This window comes from Protopterus annectens, chromosome 2.part2 (assembly GCF_019279795.1).
Source record: "Protopterus annectens isolate FY-2018-M chromosome 2.part2, PAN1.0, whole genome shotgun sequence".
Taxonomy (NCBI): Eukaryota; Metazoa; Chordata; order Ceratodontiformes; family Protopteridae; genus Protopterus; species Protopterus annectens.
The window spans coordinates 1,091,724,462-1,091,745,880 of record NC_056730.1 but is presented as its reverse complement, the minus strand read 5'-3'; the positions used below and the strand labels follow the sequence as shown (position 1 = coordinate 1,091,745,880).

Here is a 21,419-nt window from a genome sequence, read left to right as displayed (position 1 = left end):
GGAGGTTAGGTATAAACCCGTATGTCACCTGGTGGATAGCCAACTGGATCACAGACAGGACCCAGGAAGTTAAAACTAGGGAGTCCACCTCTACAAAGAGGCCAGTCACAAGTAGAGTCCCTCCGGGATCAGTCCTTAGACTGCTCCTTTTTGGCATTTAACTTCTCAGAAGTCAAGGCCAATGTCAGTGGTCTCTGGCTGACTAAATTTGCAGATGATTGCAAATTAGTAACTGTCATTGAATATCACACTGACACAAGTGTCCTCCAATAGGGGCTGACACAGACAAACAACTGGTGTCAGAGCCATGGACTAAAACCAAATGCCATGAAATGCATACTAGTATTGTTTGGGAAGTCATCCATCCCTGGTAACTATCATATTAACAACACACCCCTTACAGTTGACCCAGTAATCAGGGACTTGGGGACAGACATAGGTAGTAATCTAGCCTTTGATCATCATGTGTCTACAGTGGAGAGGAAATCATTCTATGTTGTACAACTTATAAACAATGGTATGGCATCCAAAGTCCAAGGAAGTCATTGTTCCACTGTATTTGGCATTCAGACCCATCACCGAGTACAATTGCCCCCTTTGGTATGTACCTAACCAGGCATATCCAACAACTGGAATGTCCACAGAGGTTCCTCACTAAAAGAATACAAGCCGTAAGTAATATGTCCTATGCAGACCGCTTCAAGGCCCTATCCCTGTATTCTGTCTCCTACAGGGTTTTGAGGTGAGATCTATGCCTGGTATACAGGTCATTGTCACACCCCACTCTGATGGACCTCCTGCATATCCACAGAACAGCACCAGAATTACCCATTCTAAAGACTTAAACCTTGCATACGATATAAACAGGACCTGCTGGAGAGATAGGTATGTATCTCAGAGACTATCCAGTCCTCATCCACGTGAAGCAGAGCTCCTCCCTAACCCAATTCAAGTGCAACTTGGACAACTGGATGGGAAACAGAAAATTCATCCCTGGTTTGGCACCTATGTCTCTAATGGACACAGGTAACCTGTAAAAGGTTCATCTCCCAAACCCATACTTACACTTATCAAGGGTGTCAGACCTTATCAGAAATTTGGGATGCATGGTTAAGCTTAAAAAGACCCATGTGGTCATTAGCCTAATAAACACTTATGAACCTATGGTGCTCCCCCTTCTTTAGAAAATGCTATTAAACAAAGCCATCCAAATTTATATCAATTTCTTCCCTCCTAACTTCCAAACTTCCACAGGAATATCATCTGTTCCTGGATACTTCCATGCTAATAAATTATACACAAGACATGAGATGAGATAAAAACAGTTAACTATTAGTTGTTGAGCCTCATCCTCCTCCAACCTTGGCATAATAAAATCTTTCATAAATATTTCCATTTGTGCGCTTTCTTGGTTTCCACATTCCTTTGCTTTATGCAAGTTTTCATAAAGGTTCTGAAATCTCCTTTACAATATTTAGTACTTCAATTACAGTTGGTTTCGATTTTCATTGCCTAGCAATTGTCAACAGCATTAAACTTAGTACGGGCCTTACTACGTCTAAGCAATTTAGACCAGGTGTCCTAGCTCAAAAGAATCACTTCCATAGATACAGCCATTTGCTCCCTCACCGTCTGACGGAATCTACTGTAGAGAATTTTTTTAAATCTGACAACTTGTTACACTCCCCAAAAAACAGGTTCCCCATTATCTCTCTCTTTCCCATTACACCTCCAACATTTTGATATATACCCAGAGAAAAATTCTCCGAAGAATTTTCCATAGGTATTACTATATCAAACACTTCCAAGGAAAATATCCCAAACCTGGACTGTGTTGCCATACACATGACCTCTCCACTGTTCCTTTGCAAATTGCCTTTCCAGTCTCTCTCTCTTCCAAATCTTTTACGCACTCAGTCACAAAAATCAGCATGCATCCCCAGTGCTACTTTTAGATTAGGGGATCCAACTAATTTTTTTTAAATTTCCTCTCAAAAAACACAATGATTTAAGATATGGCCGGATAGAGGTTATACGGAGCATAAAATAACTGCACTTCCTTTCTTTAAACGATGGAAATTAATTTGTCATATTGGCTGTATGTCCAACCTTGTAATATTTCCTCATTATAACTCTACTCAGAATATGGCCAGAGTTGAGGGATCCACTTCACCACGCTCCAGTGAGCACAGCTCCAACTCACTAACTCTAGAAGACACAAAGGCAACTTTCCTGGAAGCACCCTTGCAGGTTTGCATGCTTTCCAGACAAGGTCTTGGTTCTTCACACACAATAGTAGCCAAGATTATACATTAATAATAATTGCCCCTATCCCAGAGGTACCATTTCTTGTCTGGTAATTCAAAAGGGAAAGGAAAGTTCTAAAATATTCAAGGGCATGCTGGCGTTCTACTACAGTGGACTAAAGCCTCGAATATGACCCATACTAAAGGTTCTGGGACTGCATGAGCCAGCAACAGGGTGCGTCTCAGCACCCAAATGCTGGTCTGTTGCACTGCAAACCAGACCCCCCACTAAAAGACTAATGTATGGCTCTCTTCCTTGTTACCGGGGACACTCACATTGACTCTGCCGAGCTGCACTGGGGCAGTAGCCTTCATGTGTGTTGGGGAGAAGTCCTCATCGTGGTGAGTGTGCTAATCAGCTGAAAGGGACTGGCATTACAGCTGAAACACAGGAAATTCCCATTATGGCTACCTGATCCATCCTCTACTATGGCATCAACTACTCTACCTTTCCCCTTTAGTAAGGTGGCTGTGTGTTGTCTATCCACACAAGACTGGTCTCAAATGAAGAGGCTCTTTACACGTTTGCTAGCTGTAAATAGCATTTTACAGATGTGTATTTTCATTATACTGTTAGCTCAATGAATGTAAATATGATATCTTTGGTATTCCTGGGTTGAGACTAAAATGCATCACTTGCGATCACTGCTCCAGCTTGGTAAACAAATTTTGAATAAAAATAAAAACAGGAACATAGGCACAGTGAACTTTGATGGGGCAAAATGGTCTAACATGGAGCAGGTGGGGAACACAGACACAAAACACAATATCCTGGGCATGATCAGGGGAAAGGTAGAGTGTCTGTGCTACACGAACTCAATGAGGAACTAAACCCACACATAAGGCTGCTGTTTAATCTTAGCCTTACCACAGGATACGTACCCAAAGAGTGGCGTATGGCAACTGTGGTCCCACTCCACAAAGGCGGTGCTTCTACGGACCCTGGTAATTACCGCCCCATAAGCTTAACAAGCCTGGTCTGCAAAGCTATGGAGAGAATCATAATGGAACTCATAAATAAAGACATAGGGGACCTACAGACATTGGATCCTACCCAATTTGGCTTTGTCAGGGGCAGATCATGCCTCTTGAACTTGGTCGACTTTTTTGAAACAGTCACCAAGGCCATTGATGAGGGCAAGGCAGTTCACACAGCCTACCTTGACCTTGCAAAAGCTTTCGACACAATACCCCACTCGGGTATCATAGAAAAGCTCACCAGCTTAAATGTAAACCCATATGTCACAAGATGGGTTGCAAACTGGCTCAAGGACAGAACCCACAGGGTTAGAGTTGCTGGTGCCATGTCAGACTCCAAGCCGGTCACAAGCTGTGTCCCACAGGGCTCAGTCCTGGGCCCCCTCTTGTTCGGCATCTACTTTTCAGAAGTGCAGGCAAACATAGGAGGATTGTGGCTGACAAAGTTTGCAGATGACTGCAAACTGGGCGCCATAGTTGAAAATCCATCGGACACAGAAATCCTTCAGAGAGGTCTCATAGAAATGGATAACTGGTGCCAGAGCCATGGCCTTAAGCTAAACGCCAAAAAATGTATAGTCATACCCTTTGGTAAAAACAAAGTAACCCCAAGTTACCACATAGGTGGCAATCCATTAAGCACAGAAGAGGTCATCAGGGACCTGGGGACCCAAGTTGACAGTAACCTTTCTTTTGACACTCACATTGCCAAAGTGGTTAGGAGGACCTTCTACATTGCCCACCTGATTATGAAGTGATTCACATCCAGATCAAGGGAGGTCATTGTTCCCCTGTACTCTTCACTTATCAGACCAATGATTGAGTACAATGCCCCATTCGGAATGTATCTTACCAGACACCTGCAGCAATTGGAAAGACCCCAAAAGTTCCTCACCAAAAGGATAAAGGGGCTCAAAAATATGCCATATGCTGCCCGACTGAAGAAACTCCAGCTCTATTCAGTTGCATACCATCTGCTCAGAGGTGACCTGTGCCTGACATACAAGGCCATGTCCAACCCGGAATTAATGGACATGCTCCACCTCAAAAATCCAAATCCACCAGAGCCACAAGAGCAAGAGACTTAAACCTCAACACGGATATAAATAGGACGTGCTGGAGGGACAGATTCATCACCCAGAGACTCCCTATGCTGTGAAACAGAATCCCGGTCCATGTGAGACAGAACACCTCACTGGCTCTGTTCAAGAGGAATCTTGACCAGTGGATGGGAGATCGTAGGTTTACCCCGGGGATCATCTCTGTATCACTGCTGGACAGAGGCACGGCAAACTAATGGGTATAGTATTCTTCAACCTAAGGGGTGGTGAAAGCCACACAACTCTGGCTAGGCTTATAAATGCCCTAGGGCAGATAGCCTAGTATGAACCTATGATTAACTATAGAAAGAAATAGTCCCCAAATATCCAGCCCCTAAAGGTCAACATAAATCCTGTGGAAAAGCGTAAGAATCCACCAAGACAGATATAATTCCAGACACATTCAAACTAGGCTTTTAGGGCTTCTGCCTCCCCCCCTTTGGATATCTGTTCCAGGCTTTCTCTAAACGGTGTTATTATCGATACAACAATCACAAATCACCCTTACAACTGAGTACTGGTGCAGCTGTCAGTTTGACATTACTCTCTGCCTTACACAGACCAAGTGCTTTATCAAAATGAAACATGTAATGTCCAGGTCTTAGTTGCAGCTGAAGAATAGGCAGAAGAAAAGTGACACAGAGTACTATACTTGTTTGTTTGCAAGCCTTTAAATGACATACCATGAGCAAGACTCCAATAGACACATGATACTACTTACTGCAGCTTCAGACTTCTTCAGCTGGTAAGTACCAGCAGCCAGGATATTTTCCCATCCATTCAAAGGGCACCATTCTACAGCATCAGCACTGTATTCTGTATCAACCACTTGTATAGTCTGTGTCCTGCACAACTGGGCCATGCTGTAACATTCATCCCACCTCTGCCACTACAGGTACTCTAAGGAAAAAGCAGATTTATAGTCACTATAAAGAAAAAATATATATATATAGGAAAAATAACAAATGTTTTACAACATAGCACTCTAACACCATAACGGGCATACATACTCACATCTGTAAAGCGGAGCGCCACAAATCTACCCTACTGGGCACAGCAGACTGCAACCTTCATTAAGATTTCAGACATGCAATACACAGACATAGATGTACATATATTCCAATTCTCAGCTAAATCCATTACCTAAAACAGAGGACTGTCAAAGCACTAGTGCCCTAACTGTGACCCCCCCTCCACAATAAACACTTTACTGACAACAGCGGTGTAGTGTTTTACATTGCATTACACAACTGTTAGTAAAGATAGTTATTGCTGGTGGTTTTAATATCAGAATAAAATAAGTAATCAATATGGCACAAATTGGTGTGCTGTACAGATTTTACTGTACTTCCAAGGGCATTGTGAGGCATGAACTCAAAGGATTACAGTCTTCAGGTTCCTGGATCTACAGCAGTGTTCGATGTAGCACCCCCCCCCCCAAATGGCTAATTAATGAAATATGCAACACTTAGTGTAATGCTTAAAATTTAAACTACCTCAAGTAACAGTCAACTGAAACTATTTTGTTACCACAGTCCTTCATTATACATCTATTGGAGCTGGAAGTTTTTGTTTAAGGCTGAAGCTACATTTGCACCATTGTCTTGAAGAAATTGAATGGCTTGCTTTCAAGGTTTTTCAACAAAATATACCTTTGTATTCACAAGGTTATGCAAGCACGGTTGCATTTAAAGTCTGACAACTGTAAATGTGTTAATTTTCAAAAATATTCAAAATGCTAATCTTATGGTACTACTAAAGAATTATGACAGTCATGTAACTGCAATGTGGAGATTTTTTCTGACTTTGTACAAAATCACTAATCACAGTAGAGTTGCACAACAGTAATGCAAAGTTATTTAAGATTTGGTCTCACGGATAGCATACTGCAAATGTAAAGAATATTTATGCAATGTCAGAGTATAATGAAGAGTGGCAAAGCGGATTAAAACTAGGAAGAGCTGGTAACGAGATTTAAGATAAGTCCTGAGGTTCTATACCCTCAGTCTCCACTTCTATATTGTGCGACTCAAACAAGTCTTTGGGACAGCCCTGAAAAGTAAGGGTCTATGTTCAACCATCGAATGGAACTTCTATCAAATGGCTGAACATCAAACATTCACGAATGTTAGTTTCATCAATGGGGAAAGTAAGTAGTTGGCCACCACTTCCCTGTCTGCCCTTTTCCCCACTGTAGTGGGGTGTCAGAGTTGGTATACATACACACACACACTATATATATATATATATATATATATATATATATATATATATATATATATATATATATATATATATATATATATACATATATCTAGGACGTTTGATCGAAAGATCAAAATCCCGAATCTATCATCACCTAACACACTTCAACGAAAGTGCTTTCATCGAAAAAGCCTGCACCCCCCCCCACTTTAATATTCTCCCTCAGAGGTCGCACTATAGTGGAGAAAAGGGAATTTTCCTTTACTTGAGCAAAAATTGCTGCTTCGGTGAACAGCACTTTCGCGCAGGTATGCTCACCAATTTTTGCAGTCGAGCATCTGTATGGAATCCCATACACCCACACACATTATACATATACACACACACACACACACACACACACATATATATATATATATATATATATATATATATATATATATATATATATATATATATATATATATATACACACACACACATATACACACACACACACACACACACACACACACACACACACATATATAAAATGTATTTATTTTAGAATATCTTTGTGGGGGCGAAGCACCCAACCTGGGTGGGTTTGAAATACTGCAGTGGAGCACACAGGAAAGTGGTGGCCAACTAGTTACTTTCCCTGTACTAGTAACTAGTAAATGAAACAACTCATATCTGTTACATGCTTAAACTCCTATCATTCAATATATTCTTCTAGACTTGGTATACCAATTCCTAAACTAACGCTATACTCATCATGCTACACTCTTCTTTTATAAAACATTACTATGTTAAAAAACACCTTTAATAAGATGTGCAAGTGTTAGCTCGCTTTTCAAACCTTCCACATGGCATTGCCTCCCACGGTCAGATAACTACCTGCAAGTCAGACATCCTGTATCTTTCTTGCCAGAGTCAAACCACAGCATCAGGATTAGACTCCTTTAGTTGGACTGTAAATTTCAACCTTGCTTCATGCCCTTAATTCACACAATGGACATTTGATTAAGGATAAAGGATGCATGTGTCACTGTTGATATTCTGTTCATATCACTTTTCTCTTAGTATGTGCATATTTAAGGACATAAAAGTAGTGTATTGGCTAGATAACATGTGCATGCTAAGTCAATTATTAGCATGCACTGAGAAATGGCTTTGTTTTAATAAATGGTATAGAACTGATGAGACAGAACAAGTTTGAATAAACGTGTGTGTTTCAAAGAAATTTCTCTTGTGAAGAAGCTGTATCTCTAGTTTTGAAATGTGCACAAGTGTACTTTCTACCTTTGAGTACATGTAGAATCAGAAATGTAACAATCAAGGCCTGATTCAAACAGGAAAAATGGATGCAGCTGTTGTACTAAGGACAAACAAGTACAGACTAGTTTGAGAGGAAGGAAACATCCATGAAAATGAACCAAATCTTGATTTAGTAATAGAATTCTTACAGGCAACATTGTGGAGTAGAGAACTAAAGCCCTAACTATGGTTCAGGCAATCTGGGTTCAACTGAATGGTTCAGGTGTCTGAGGCACTGGTAATGAGGCATGGAAGGCGGGCATAGAAGCACAGCCCATAGTGGGGATTAGCCCTCAGATGTAACAGGCAAATACAGTGGAGGCTGATATCAAGGGGTAGATCATAAACAAAAGTAAATTCCCTATTGGAAGTAGTAAAAGGCATGCCCCCCCCCCCAAAAAAAAAAAAAGAATGCCTCTAGCTTTTGTGGCACCAATAGCCTCATAAGGCAGATAGTCTGGGTGCAGCAGCAGAGGCTGGTACACCTGGCAATAGAGTGTGCGTGTGTGGGGGGGGGGGGGGGGAGGGGGCACTCTGGTAGCTGGAAAAAGTTAAAAAACATCCATGCATGACTGACTGTGGGTACCCAGGGAACCTCTAACCTTCACTAAGTTAGTGTATGGATCTGTGCAGAATCAGCAGTTTTTGCAAAGAAGTGTATACATAACAGCTATGTTACGACTCTCTTATTTTGACATTCTCTCCCAGCTTACATAACGCTATTGAGCTGATCTGCTTCAGATTACAAGCCTGAAGGATTCAGTAGGGAAAAACAGCTGCCTCACATGTCTTCTGACAGTTTCTAATGCTATTAAGAAAAAACTATCCCTTTTTCTTTTTATTGATGACAAAAATGCAAAAATCCTAGAAAAGTCATTCTACAAGGCAAATCATACTTTTCAACAAGGTTTCTGCACAAAGTAGTAAAAGAATGTATCCTACAAGTACTTGATGGGTGTTTTAGTATGCCCTTTCCTTTATTACAAAAACGTGGGCAACAGAGCTAACCATTTAATCGCATACACTGATACTTCAGCAATTTTAAGGAGATGGTTAAAAAAGTTCCCCACTTTTAGTACATTAAGTTGTGGTGGCAGGGAAAAAACAAATGGAGTGGGGAAAACACAGAAATAACTTTGGTGTATATCAAGAGAGAATGCCTAAATACAATGACTCATGTTAGCACTTTATGTAACACTGGATACATCAGCACTGAACTGGCAAAACTAATAAAATGCACACTTCAAAAATGGTCAATAGGTGTGCACTCACACGTATGACTTTGTGTGCTTGTCAAGTGCATCCTGTAATGAACATGTCCCATTCAGGACTGTCTGTCTGCCTCTACAACCGCATTCTTGGCAGGGTAGGCTGTAGCACCCAAAGGCACCCAACAAGGAAAAAGCAAGGATCACAGAATGAACAACTGAAAAAATATTGCACATCATCAATGCAGGAAGGGGGATGTTGTGCCCGTTAACACCTCTGAAACCCATATTATATATATATATATATATATATATATATATATATATATATATATATTTTTTTTTTTTTAATTTAATTTAATTACACCACCTCAGGGACAGAGTCAATACTTGGTTTCCAACAAAACCAAGTACTCCAAAACAATGAGGTTAGTACACTTAAAAGTTCAATGTTTATACCAGGCCCTGGACCTCAGCAGAGGTCACTGGGAGTCTTCCTCACAAGGCAGCGTCCAAAACACCCTACCCCCCCATAGCATGAAACCAATTTATTTTTTAAAAATGAACACTTTTTTAATGCGTCTAATTTCTAAGGGTAATTAATTCCCCCTTTAGTTTAGGGGATGACAGGGGTACATAGCATCCTTTACAATGCACTTTCTTGAACACCATTTTTATGTCTGTGTGTGTGTGTGTGTGTGTGTGTGTGTGTGTGTGTGTGTGTGTGTGTGTGCGCGCATGTGGAAGTATGTGTGTGTGCACATGGTAGCACTCTGGTCAGATGCTTCAAAAACTTTTTTTTGTTAATATCTAGGATTTTAATCTTACAGACTGTTTAAGTACTACTCAAGTTCTGAAATGAAAATTACTGTTTTATCCAAAGAATATCCAGTCCTGCACTTTATAACACTAACACTAACAGAAGCAGTCTTTTTAGCTAAGCAAACTACACTAATGTACATTTTGGTTAGACTAGTGCTACTACAGTTACATTACGTAAATAACACAGCTAAACAGTCCGAATGGAAAGATGATAAAATTCTGCAAGCAAATGAGAGTAGTATTGCTGGAAATGAATTCCTCTTCAAGTCATGATGAGTACTTTAGGTTAAGGCAGCTGGGTACACAAGTCCCAGTACAAAAAAAGGTCCAAATCCTGGTAGGCATACTGATGCCAGAACTGAAAAAAATGACTGTAGAATCCTCAAGACATGAAGACATTCCTACAATGTGGTTAGGTTAGGCCAGGCTCAGGGGGAGGATGCCCCCCCCCCCCCGATGTAGTAGTACCCATCCACAAAAACTGACAGGCCAAAAAAGAGCCAGGAAGACGAGATAGTGGACTACCAAAGATAAGAAAAAAATCATGTATTGTTATTATGCAAGAAGTCAAGAACTTCTAGATGGAAGATATAAAAAAGAGAAATTAGAGGAAAGAAAAATACTTGCACAAGAAAAGCTATCAAAAGCTTCAAAATGCAAATTTGTGTTCATTAATACAATGGTCTATGTTGGAGCGCCTTCTGCGTGGAGTCTGCATGTCCTCCTCGTGGTAGAGTGGCGTTTGAAAAACATGCGTTGAATGGGCGTGCCTTCCCTGAAGGTTTGACGTCGAGCTGGCTCCTTGGCACCCGTGAAAAATCTACTGCCAATCATTAGCGGACCGGAGTTCCGCTGTGGCGACCCCTAACCGGGAAAAGCCGAAAGAAGAAGAAAATACAACTGTCTATGTAATATTTTTTCATGAATCAAAGAAAATTCTGGCCATCTGGAAGAAGCAACCCAGGAAGTGCGAAAATATAAAAAAAAATAAATAAAAAATTCTAGACAGTTTTGAATTGCATAAAAAAAACCACAGATGGACATGGGAAAGAGATCGGATACGATGCAAAATTTATGCAAAGAGAAAGCCAAACTAATCAAATACATCTGGAGCAGCTTTTATTTCTGTTGGAGAAATATAGGCAAAGGCACCCAGATATTGAACATGTTATAATACAAAAAATAAGATCACGAAGGGGGAACACAGAATAGAAGACTTGTAAAGTATTAGTTAAACGTTATGGAATAGCTGCGAAGTGAAGGATTTAGTGTAGAAAGTCTGACGTGGGTTATATCACAGCATGACAGAACAATGAGCCTCCAAAGTAAAGAGAAACAGGAGTGAGGGACCTCTGAAGAAGAAATATGGACATGGGAAAGATGGTGCAATATTTATGCAAAGGCAAAAGCAAAACTAACCAATACAAAAAAGCAGCACCAAAAATATCTGAAGAAAAATACAGGCAAAAGCATCTGGATATGGACAATTTTACAATACCAAAAATAAGAAAACAGGGAAGTAGAAAACAGGATTAGTAATGGAAAAGCTAAAGAAACAGAAATTGAAGTTGTGTTACTTGCAAAGTTCCATCCCTCTCTCTGTAACAGGGTGCAAGGGAGCTAGCTGCAGGGTTCACTGGAAACATCCTAAAGCAAACACACAAGGACTCATCCAAAGATAGTACGAGTCCACTCAATCCACCCACCATTTATTTTGGCCAAACTGTACCACTCTGCCATTGTGCTTTAAGCATTAGGGCATTCAGTCTTTTCTGCATGTATTTTAGCCTGCAGAGAGACCAATCTGAAGACAAGTGCCCTAGTTTGCAAGCAATAGCTTCACAATCTGTAAACCCTCCCCCACAAACATCCTGCTGGTCAGCTTTAACTCTACTTCCTCACAAGCACTGACATTTACTCTTACTCAAGCTATTTCTCCATTATATTTTCCACTACTTCTACACTTGCTACTCTCATTTATATCCCCCAGTCTTTCTTCAGTGGAACTGCATGCCTTCAAGGAAGTCACCCTCTGTGTCTCCTTTCCTTTATTTCTCCTTGCAGTGCAGAGGGCGCTGGGAGCTCCGAGAACAAGTGCCGGGGGTCGGAGACCCTCAACATAGCCCTCTCCCACTACATCAAAGGCGCCGAGGGGCCGCCGACGACTCAACAAAGGATCCGCTCCTCGATCGGAGAGTGGACGGACGCGCCGGCGCTGCGGCCGGGGCGTCGACGTACAGTACGCTTGGCACGGGCGCGCGCTCGGAAGCCGATCCCCGATCCGGTCCCTCGATCCGATCGAGGATCCGGACGATCTCGAGGTCGCAGGGTCGGGCCGGGCAGGGCACGGTACTATCGGCGCTCCGCCACCCCCGCCCTCGGCTCGCCCGGCTCCTGCCTGCTCCAGATAGCGGAGGGCAGTCGGAGAAGGAGCGGGTGGGAGAAGGAAGGAGGGGAGAGGGGGGCACTCCAGCTCCCCATCTGCATCTGGGCCTGGATGCATCTGGGCCTGGATGAACCTTCTCATCATCAAAGAAATCAGATGAGGACCTGACGAGGGGCAGGGAGGTAGGCCTGAGTGTGCCTCCTCGCCTGCCTCCTCTCCTCCCTCTCCTCTCCCCCTCTGTGGAGACGGAAGGAGACCGGGAGACCGAAGCCGAGAAGGAGGAGGACAACCGAAGGAGGAGCGGGCGGGGCTCAGCCAGAGGGAGGGCCGCCCCCTGGCCCGCCAGGCGCCGAGGTCCTTTGTTCTCCGGTCCCTTCCCTCTCTCTCCCAAACAGTTATTAAACCACGTTCACCTCTGAGCTAGTATCTGTGCACAGTCACCATTGACTCAGTGCACTCGACTGTCTCTTTAGTTAATTTTTATTTTTTCTGTAGATGTGTCCCTGCAAGCCACTAGACATATATGTAACAGTGAAGCCTACAGTTTGAACACCAGTCTGTGGGCTATATTTTTATGTAAATTATACATATTATGGCAGCCTGAAAAAGAACTTTGTCCACAATAACAGCTCCATTTTCTTAGACCACAGCAATACCTTTTGTACTGTCTCCTTCAACTGTGCTCCAATGACTGTTTTTTTGGAAGTCCACTGTCTCCCTTAAGTTTTTCTCCTTTGACCCGATGCTTGTGTAACCACTTTCAGTTCTGAACTAGTATTTTTCCAGAGCTGCAGTCCTGCATTCTGGCTTACTTTTTTCATTGTTCTGCTGATCTCTACTGGTGGTGGTGGTGGTGGTGCAGGGTAGCCTTTTGACTCTGCATTTCAAAGTTCATACAAACTTCCTTACCACTACACAGTGCAATGGTTTACTGTTCTACATCACCATTAGTCAGGTCAAGGTGATATTGGACTTACTCCCCTACTAAAACTTTGCCCTAGAGCAACAAAATCAAGAACTTTCATCTACTGGCACTGAAGCCTTCTAGACTGCATTGATAATTTTACTTGCCTCTCTCAGATGATGTGTGGTTGTTTAAGTTCAGTCACTTACTGGTAAAGAGATGGAGAAAAACACATTTTTTTCAACCAGTTTTCTTCACCCTTGTTAAAACTTGGGTTCACACCGCTCCCCTATCCCCAATTCCCAACCCCCTTACTCTACATTTATACTTCCTTAGCACCACCAACATATTCCTCAAACCAGTACCATTGGTTCCCTCCAGAAAACACAAATCAATAAAATTACTCTCAACAGTAACATGTGCTCTAGTTTACCACCCAAGACTCTCAAACTGTCCTACTCCTTGCACCCTGTAACCATCATAGAACATCTATTCAACCAACCCAGTGCCCTAATTTACAGCAAAGATAAAACCCAAAGTCAAACAAAATGTCCCTCAGAGTTTACTATTCCTCCTCACTCTACTAGCCTTCATCACCAATTATTAAATCAAGCTCTTTTAAATATTTAGGACTTCAACCAATCCTCGCAAGGAATATCAATATCTACCCAGCATTTCTCCAGAACACCTTATCTCTATAAACAAACCACATCGAATTTCATCTATAAATATCTCAAAACTACTAAGAATCCAAATACAATAGCAAACCAAGACCAAAACATAACTGGCTACACTCTTCCCCCTGTAAAATATAAATTCAAAAAATTAGTGGAGATATTCATTCCAACCCAGGTCCTACTGTTCACACAGCTATCACTTCCAACCCCAAAATAAACCAGTCACCCAATACCTCTCAAAAAAAAAAAAAATCAGAACTCATCTTACTACATATGAAGTACTACGAGCAATAAAATCCATGATATACATGCCTAGCTTGCCACACACACACTGTTGATGTAGTCATAGCTACCAAAACTTGGTTAAAACAAAGGATAATGAGATCACCCCCCTCCCCGAACGCACTCTATTCAGGCATGACAAACAAAACAAGCATGCAACTGGTGTAGCAATCTATAAAAAATCCCTAACCATAATCTTACTCCCACAGGAAAGGTGGAAAAGTGACAGTATAGAATAAAGACACAGAAATATTCCTGCAATGGGGCTAGGCCAAGCTCAGGAGAAGGAAGGCCCTGGTGTTGTAGACAGAATTCCACAAAATTACAAAAACTGATAGAGTGGACTACTGAGGATATATTGAGGATAAGAAAGAAATTATGTATTGTTACTATTATGCAAGAAGCCCAGAATTTCCACACAGAAGCTATACAAAAAGATTAAGAGAGATTAGAAGATAGAAAAATACATGTGCAAGAAAAATTGTCATTTGTGTTCATTAATGCAGTATATTTATAAAAATCATTATATAGACCAAGAAACCTTGGACCAGAATTCCAAGATGTCTGCACATTGAGTAACAGCTTAACTCTAGCTCTCCCAGTGTAAAAACAGAAACTCAACAAAGAAGGCTGGTAGACTTATGTTTGTGGGTAAATTTCAGTAACTGGCTAGTAAGTGTACTGCCTTGATGCCAGGAAAAAAGAAATACAGAGCACCTGGAAAAAATTCAGCTACAAAAAGTGAGGAAGAAACACTGACTGGGAAAATTTCTGCAGCTGTTCACAAAAAACAATGCAACCTCAAGGGAGGACTTCCAGTAACCTACAGGAAGGTACAAGACAACTGTTCAGAAACCTGGTTAAAATAAACAAAACACTGATGAAGTATATCAGCATAAACAACAAAAGGCTGGGAAAAATGGAAGATGCTTTAAACAGATATTCAGATGAGATAATAAAGCTGCACAAAATAATAATAATACTAATAAACAGAGGATGAAATCAAGAAAAGGCTGGCTAAATGAGACTGCACAGGAAGAGATGTTGAATTAGAAGACAGACCACTTAGGGAAAACCTGAGATTTTCAGCTATACTGGTGAAGCTGGAAGGAACAGACTGTATTAAATGTTATGAATGCACAAATAAGCAACTGGACTGGTATTCCACAGCAGGAGTTGTTAGTTGAAAGGGCATACGGTGTGTACTTTTCAAACCTGGCTATGAGAAGGAAACCTAGACCTTTAATAGCAAAGATGCAATCTTACCAGTACAAGGAGTCGATTCTGACAAAACCATGGCAGGAGGACAAAATACTAAAAGTAGAAAAGTGGGAGACAGCACAGTGTTTGTGGAGAATGATTGCTCACTGTACATCAGACAGAAGAGTATATTCATTCCACTATTCAGAGAATGTCAAGATGCAGGTATAAGATTCAAACTGCAGTACCCAGCTGTCTTCAAGGTATTCTTCCCTAGAGGGACAAAATAAATGTTTTGATGAAGTACATACTAAAGGAGGAAATACAAAAGTTTGTTCAACAAAAAGTGAGCTGTGAAACAGGAGGTTCTGTTTGTTCGTCTGGTAACAGAGACCACAGAGAGCCTGTACCTATGAAACCTTTTCCACTGTTTCAATGGAAAATGGTGGATAAAAGGAAGAGAGCATAAGAGTTGACTAGAAGACTTGAGAGTACACTGGAAATGAAGCAGAGACAAGATCTGGGAGATTGACACGAACAGCAATAAAAACCAGTACCTTAATGTGGGATTACAATGCAATCATTACATTTGTGAAATATGACAGAACAAGAAAATTTGGAAGTATTGGGCTTCTTCAGAATTTGTTGGACTTGTGGGGGACTAGTACATGCCCTACTTAATGTCATTACTGTTTGAAAAAATGCTTTTGGGGAAGGGAAGAGAGGGAGAAAGTTAGCTGCAAGTAAAGAAAACATTTTTTCTTAATAGCACTATTTTTATGGTGTACGGTTTTCTTTGCATGCTATAAAGTAAAGTTCTCAGTTATTTTAAGTGTAATGGGGACTGTAAATAGGTGCTGCTGTTTTTTTTCTTCCTTTCTTTCTCCCCTTTCTTCTTGTTCAATTTAAAGAAATGCAAGCTGTAAAACAAACCTTCGTAAAGGAACATGGCAAAAGAAAAATTAATGTATTTTTTCTCATTCTTGCATGGTGGAATGACTAGATTATGGACCTTAGATAGATTTAATAACAAGTTTTAAAAGAAAGCAAGTAAATGAAAAAAGAATACAACATATTAGGAGGCTTTTTTCTAGCAAATGCATGTATGCTTAGTAGTAATTCTGTATCTGGCCCTCATATTGCCATGGAAACCATCTGATAATGAGAAATTGGCTGTCTAGTTCTCATGTTCCCATGGAGACAATCTGATAAACAGAAATTGGTTACAGTCTGGTGGGGAGTGATTGCCTAGGGAAAAAAAAAAAAAAAAAAGAGAAAACTGGCTATGAGATAATGTTCTCTGAAAGCATTTAGTCATTTTCCCAGCTGGGAGAACTACAACGATAAGACAAAACCAGTTAGCACTTAGTAGAAGCACAGGCTGCACCATGTCTATTAGCATGGATAACCTTTCTTTTAGGTTAACTCAAGTTTGTGAGTGTGGCTGTCAGTTTGGAACATTTAGGAGAGTAAAACTTCAATATTTGAAGATGTACATAGTTTTGTGTGTTAGTAGTGAAATTAATCAGTTTTAGGGGTTATTTTTTGTTTGAGGGCTTTCAATAAAACAAAGAGTTTTTTAAGAGTGACATAGGCTCAAATGGATACGACAAGAAAACTATACGAAAGTTCAACCTGCCAAACAGTATATGCATGTAACAAAAGCTGGAACTGGACATTTAACAAAAAAAAAGATATTAAACATAAAAGGTGTGAAAAATAACTTTTTAATACAGTAATGCTTTCTGCAATGTATTTAAATGTTAATGGTCTCACAGATAAATACAAAAAAGAAAGAATAGTGAACTACATTAAAAATGTAGAGTGCAAATAGCTATGCTAAATATCACACTTGGAAAGAACAATGTGAATTTGATAAAGAAATGTTTTCAGGATGGTTATTCAGTGGAATATCTGGGTCGAATGAAAAGAAGAGTACTTCTATTAATTGCAAGGGGAGCTCCAACAGTGATAGAAGAGGTTAAAAATGATAATAATGGTAGATTTGTAGTGCTAAGGGGCTACTGGCAAAGGAGGGAGATTACACTGGCATGTACTTACATTCCACCTAAAACTGCTATAATGGAAGTTAAGAAAATTAAGGGAGAAATAATCAGTTTTCAGCAAGGAATATTACTTATAGGTGGGGACTGGAATTTGATTTGCAGCAATGAAGATGTGTCTGGGGACCCACAAGGGAAAGTACAACAAAGGATAGTAGATTTTTGAAGAGATGTATGAAAATATTTGGCATGGAAGACGTGAATTCAGCAACTAGGAGTTAGGAGTGAATTTTCATATCATTCCCCAAACTAAAAAAAAACTAGGCTAGGCAGAATGTACATTTCACATGAAAATGTGCACTTAATTGAAGGCCTTGATATGCACCCAGTAACTATTTCAGATCATGTGTCAATAATAAGCAAAATAAAAATGCAGAGCAATGAAATAAAAATGAGATACTGGCACTTTCCCCATCTACATATTGAAAAAACGAGTAATTTAGGGAATGGGTAGTGGAGATTATTCAGGAGCTATTAAAGAGGATAGAAATTACTTCTGAAAATATAGCTAGAGGGTGGGATAAAATTAAGCTGGAGTTTAAAAATAGGGTGTAAATAAAAGAAAGGGAGATATGGTTAAGTAGTACCAAGAATTATTTTGAGGGCCTGACAAATGTTAAAGTATTGGAGAATATGGGAAAACTTACAGAACAAGAGGAGGATCAGCTACAGAATGCTAAACAGAAAATATGAGATTACCATAATAACATACATGAATTTACAAAGATTGGCATTAAGCAAATGGTTTTTGATAACACTAGAGCACAAAAACTTTTTGCACAATGGCTCAGGCAACAGAATGTAGAAAGGGATGTCACCAAGCTTAGGGAACTTGTAACAAGGGAAGTAACAAGAGAACCTGTAGAAGTATTAGAAATATTTCAAAAATTCGGTGAAGGTCTGTATAAAGCAGAGAAATATGGAAATCAAGAAATGATACAAATGGAAATGTTTATGGAAGAATTAAGTATGCCAAGGTTAGAGGCAGATGAGGCTCAATTACTAACTGTTAGCATGGGTCTATATTAATTCACCGAATGCTTAAAAAAGCAAACTGTGATTAATCGACCCTATGTAAGTGAAAGCTTACACTGTCGAAGTGTCAGAAATAAAAAATCAATTTCAAACATTACATTAAGTGGGGGGCTGCTCCCCCCCCCGCTTAAATATACCAACTCCAGGACTGCACTACAGTGCCGAAAATAGCAAAGTACCGAAGTGGCCAAGCAAATTCTTTCCCAGGGGAAAGAATTTGCTTAACAGCCACTTCGATATTTTGCATTTTCAGCCTTTTAAGTAGGACCAAGACGCATTCAAAAGAATGCGTCTTCGGTCTTCTAATATAGACCAGTTAGCAAAGCAGGAGATGAAATAAAAATTATGCTGTATAAGCAATCTGCAGGAAAATCCTCAGGAATAGATGGTATTCCTGTATATAAGTTTGGAAGCTAGGAGGGAAAAACTGATAAAAGATCTGGAAGGTTTTGTTTAACAGTATTTTAAGAGGAGAAGTACCAACTTCCTGGAAGAAAGCAGTGGTAGCTGTAATACATAGAGAGAAAAGATCCATTAGATCCAGCTTCATACATGCAGATTTTAATACTAAACCATGACTATAAGTGTTCTGGTCTCTAATGGCTAAAAGAATGGGAAAAGTAATGCCAAAACTGATGGCTGTGGATCAATGTGGTTTTGTGAAGGGGAGGCAAACATCTGACATTAAAAGAACACTGATGATCCAGAGGGAAGCAGAATGTTAGAAAATACCATTCTTGTTGGTGGGTCTTGATGCAGAGAAAGCATAATGACAAAGTAAGCTGGGACTTTATGAGCAGGGAAATGGAAACTTTTGCATTTCCTGAAAAAAATTATAACGTTAATTAGGAGGATATATGAAGGATCGGAGGCGAAAATTAAAGTGAGTGGGGTCTTCTCTGATAATTTCTGCTTGAGCAGAGGAACCAGGCAGAGGTGTCCTCTTTCCTCTCTGTTATTTGCATTATATTTACAACCAGTGGCAAAAAAAAAAAAAATCAGGGAATCAGAAATTCAAGGATATAATTGGTATGGTAGTCAAAAAAGCAGTCTCTACTTGCAGATGATATTTTATATATGACAAAACCAGAAAGAAACATTACAGCATTATGAAACATTATGAAGCAGTTTCAAATTTTTTTGGGATAGAAAATGAATGAAGTTAAAACAAAGGCAATAACAGTAAATTATGTTCCCACACATGAATTGGTCCAGCAATATCCATTTTTATGGAGACATGATAAATGAAATATTTAGGAGCATGGACTAAAAATGATTCTGGTGTGGCAGCCAAGGATAAGTGGAAAGAGACTAAACAAAAGACAATACAAAAACTAAAAATGGAAGCTTTGTTATATGGACGTGGATAGTAAGATATAAGCAGTTAAATGTTTTTAGTCCCATAGCGTTGTCGCCTCACTGTAAGACGTTGTCCTGTTCAATTCTCAGCTAGAGCGTCTTCTGTGTGGAGACATGCATGAATGGGCGTACCTTCAAAAAATAGACTGCCAATCATTAGCGGACCGGAGTTCAGCTGTGGCGACCCCTAACCGAGAAAAGCCAAAAGACACAAAGTCTTGGATATAGGTACCGCATATTTTTATCAACCAGGGGAGAAGTTGTGAATAGCAATTAATAAAGAGCTGAAGGACTTTATCTGTGATGGGAAGATGGCAAGAGTCAAGTGGGATAAGTTGATTCTACCAGTAGACCAACAGGGCGAATTGGGATTACCCAATTTGAAGGGGTATTTCAGAGCCAAACAGTTAAGGCTCCTATACATAGCACAAGCAGAAATCTATAATTCAAAGTGGAAAGGGATGATAATAAAACAGGGGGAAGTCCAAGAAACAAGGAGAGACTGAGATTTTGGATGCAGGATTTTAAGGAAAATAACAATCATACAGAATATTATATCCATAAAGTAGCAAAAAGTTTCCCCAAAAACTAAGCCAACACAGGAATGGAGAAAGGAGATTCTGCCAATAGGGATGACTGCAATTAGGGATACAGACAATAGGCAAGAGGGAGCAAAGGAACCAAGGTAATGGGAGCAGAAAACTAGAGAGGGAAAGATGACAGAATGGGAAGAGGTCAAGCATTTATTTGGACTGCAGGTTAGAGATTGCCTTCCCTATCAAGGATTTATATCAGAATATAGGCAAAGAGAAAGAAATGGGTTGGGGGTCCTAAACGAAAGACCATCACTGGTAGAGTTTTTACTAGAATATAGAACAGAAGCAGCCTTAAAAAAAAAAAAAAAAGGAATAACTGATATAACTATAAGAATCACAGGTTAGAAAGGATTCGGAAAAGAGATTTGATAAGCAATTCACAAAGAAACAATGGGAGAATATTGGTATGTCTCCCAAATATGCAACAAAATCTAGAAGACTTACGATTTTTGCTTGGAAGTCTTTACATAAATATTTTTATACCCAAGTAGACTTCAGAGAATTTTTCCTCAAGAAGACAGCAAATGCTGGAGGTGCGACAAGGAAGAAAGAGGTAATTGGGAACATATTTTCTGGAAGTGCATTAAGTTGGTAGACTTTAACGATTCCCTGTGCAATGCACTGTCGGAGATGCTGGGTGGTCAGATTGGGTTAATTAAGGAGATGATTTTTCTGAGCTAGGATAGAGAAATGGAATTACCTAGACATGGTAAGCCTTGCTACATCTAATTATGGTGGCTGCCAAAAAAAGCAATTACTAGAAAATGTAAATAAAAATCTAAACGAATTGTACTATAAGTAGTGAATACAGTAACAGAGATAAAACAACATTAATTGAGATATTTAGAAAAGGGTAGGAGCAAACTCCATAGGAAAAAAATGAGAATTCTGGGAACGATACATACAGGGGAGGATTGAGGTTTAAAAGAAGGCAGGACTTAAATGAGCTATGTAATGTTGGACTGAAAATGGCTGGGTAGATAAGTGATGTATAATGTT

The 21,419-nt window shown here is 40.0% G+C and overlaps 2 protein-coding genes across 3 annotated transcripts in view; both read right to left on the bottom strand.

Moving 5' to 3' along the window:
• LOC122795888 (diphthine methyltransferase-like) overlaps window positions 1–5,285 on the bottom strand; it is a 153,863-nt gene extending 148,578 nt beyond the window's left edge. For both annotated transcript variants that reach the window (XM_044064314.1, XM_044064312.1), the window contains exon 1: window positions 5,106–5,285. In XM_044064314.1, coding sequence (XP_043920249.1) covers window positions 5,106–5,246 — 141 coding nt within the window. In that variant the 5' untranslated portion in view covers window positions 5,247–5,285. The remainder of the gene's footprint in view (window positions 1–5,105) is intronic.
• SECISBP2 (SECIS binding protein 2) overlaps window positions 1–21,419 on the bottom strand; it is a 1,593,758-nt gene that overhangs the window by 1,183,305 nt on the left and 389,034 nt on the right. The window lies entirely within an intron of this gene.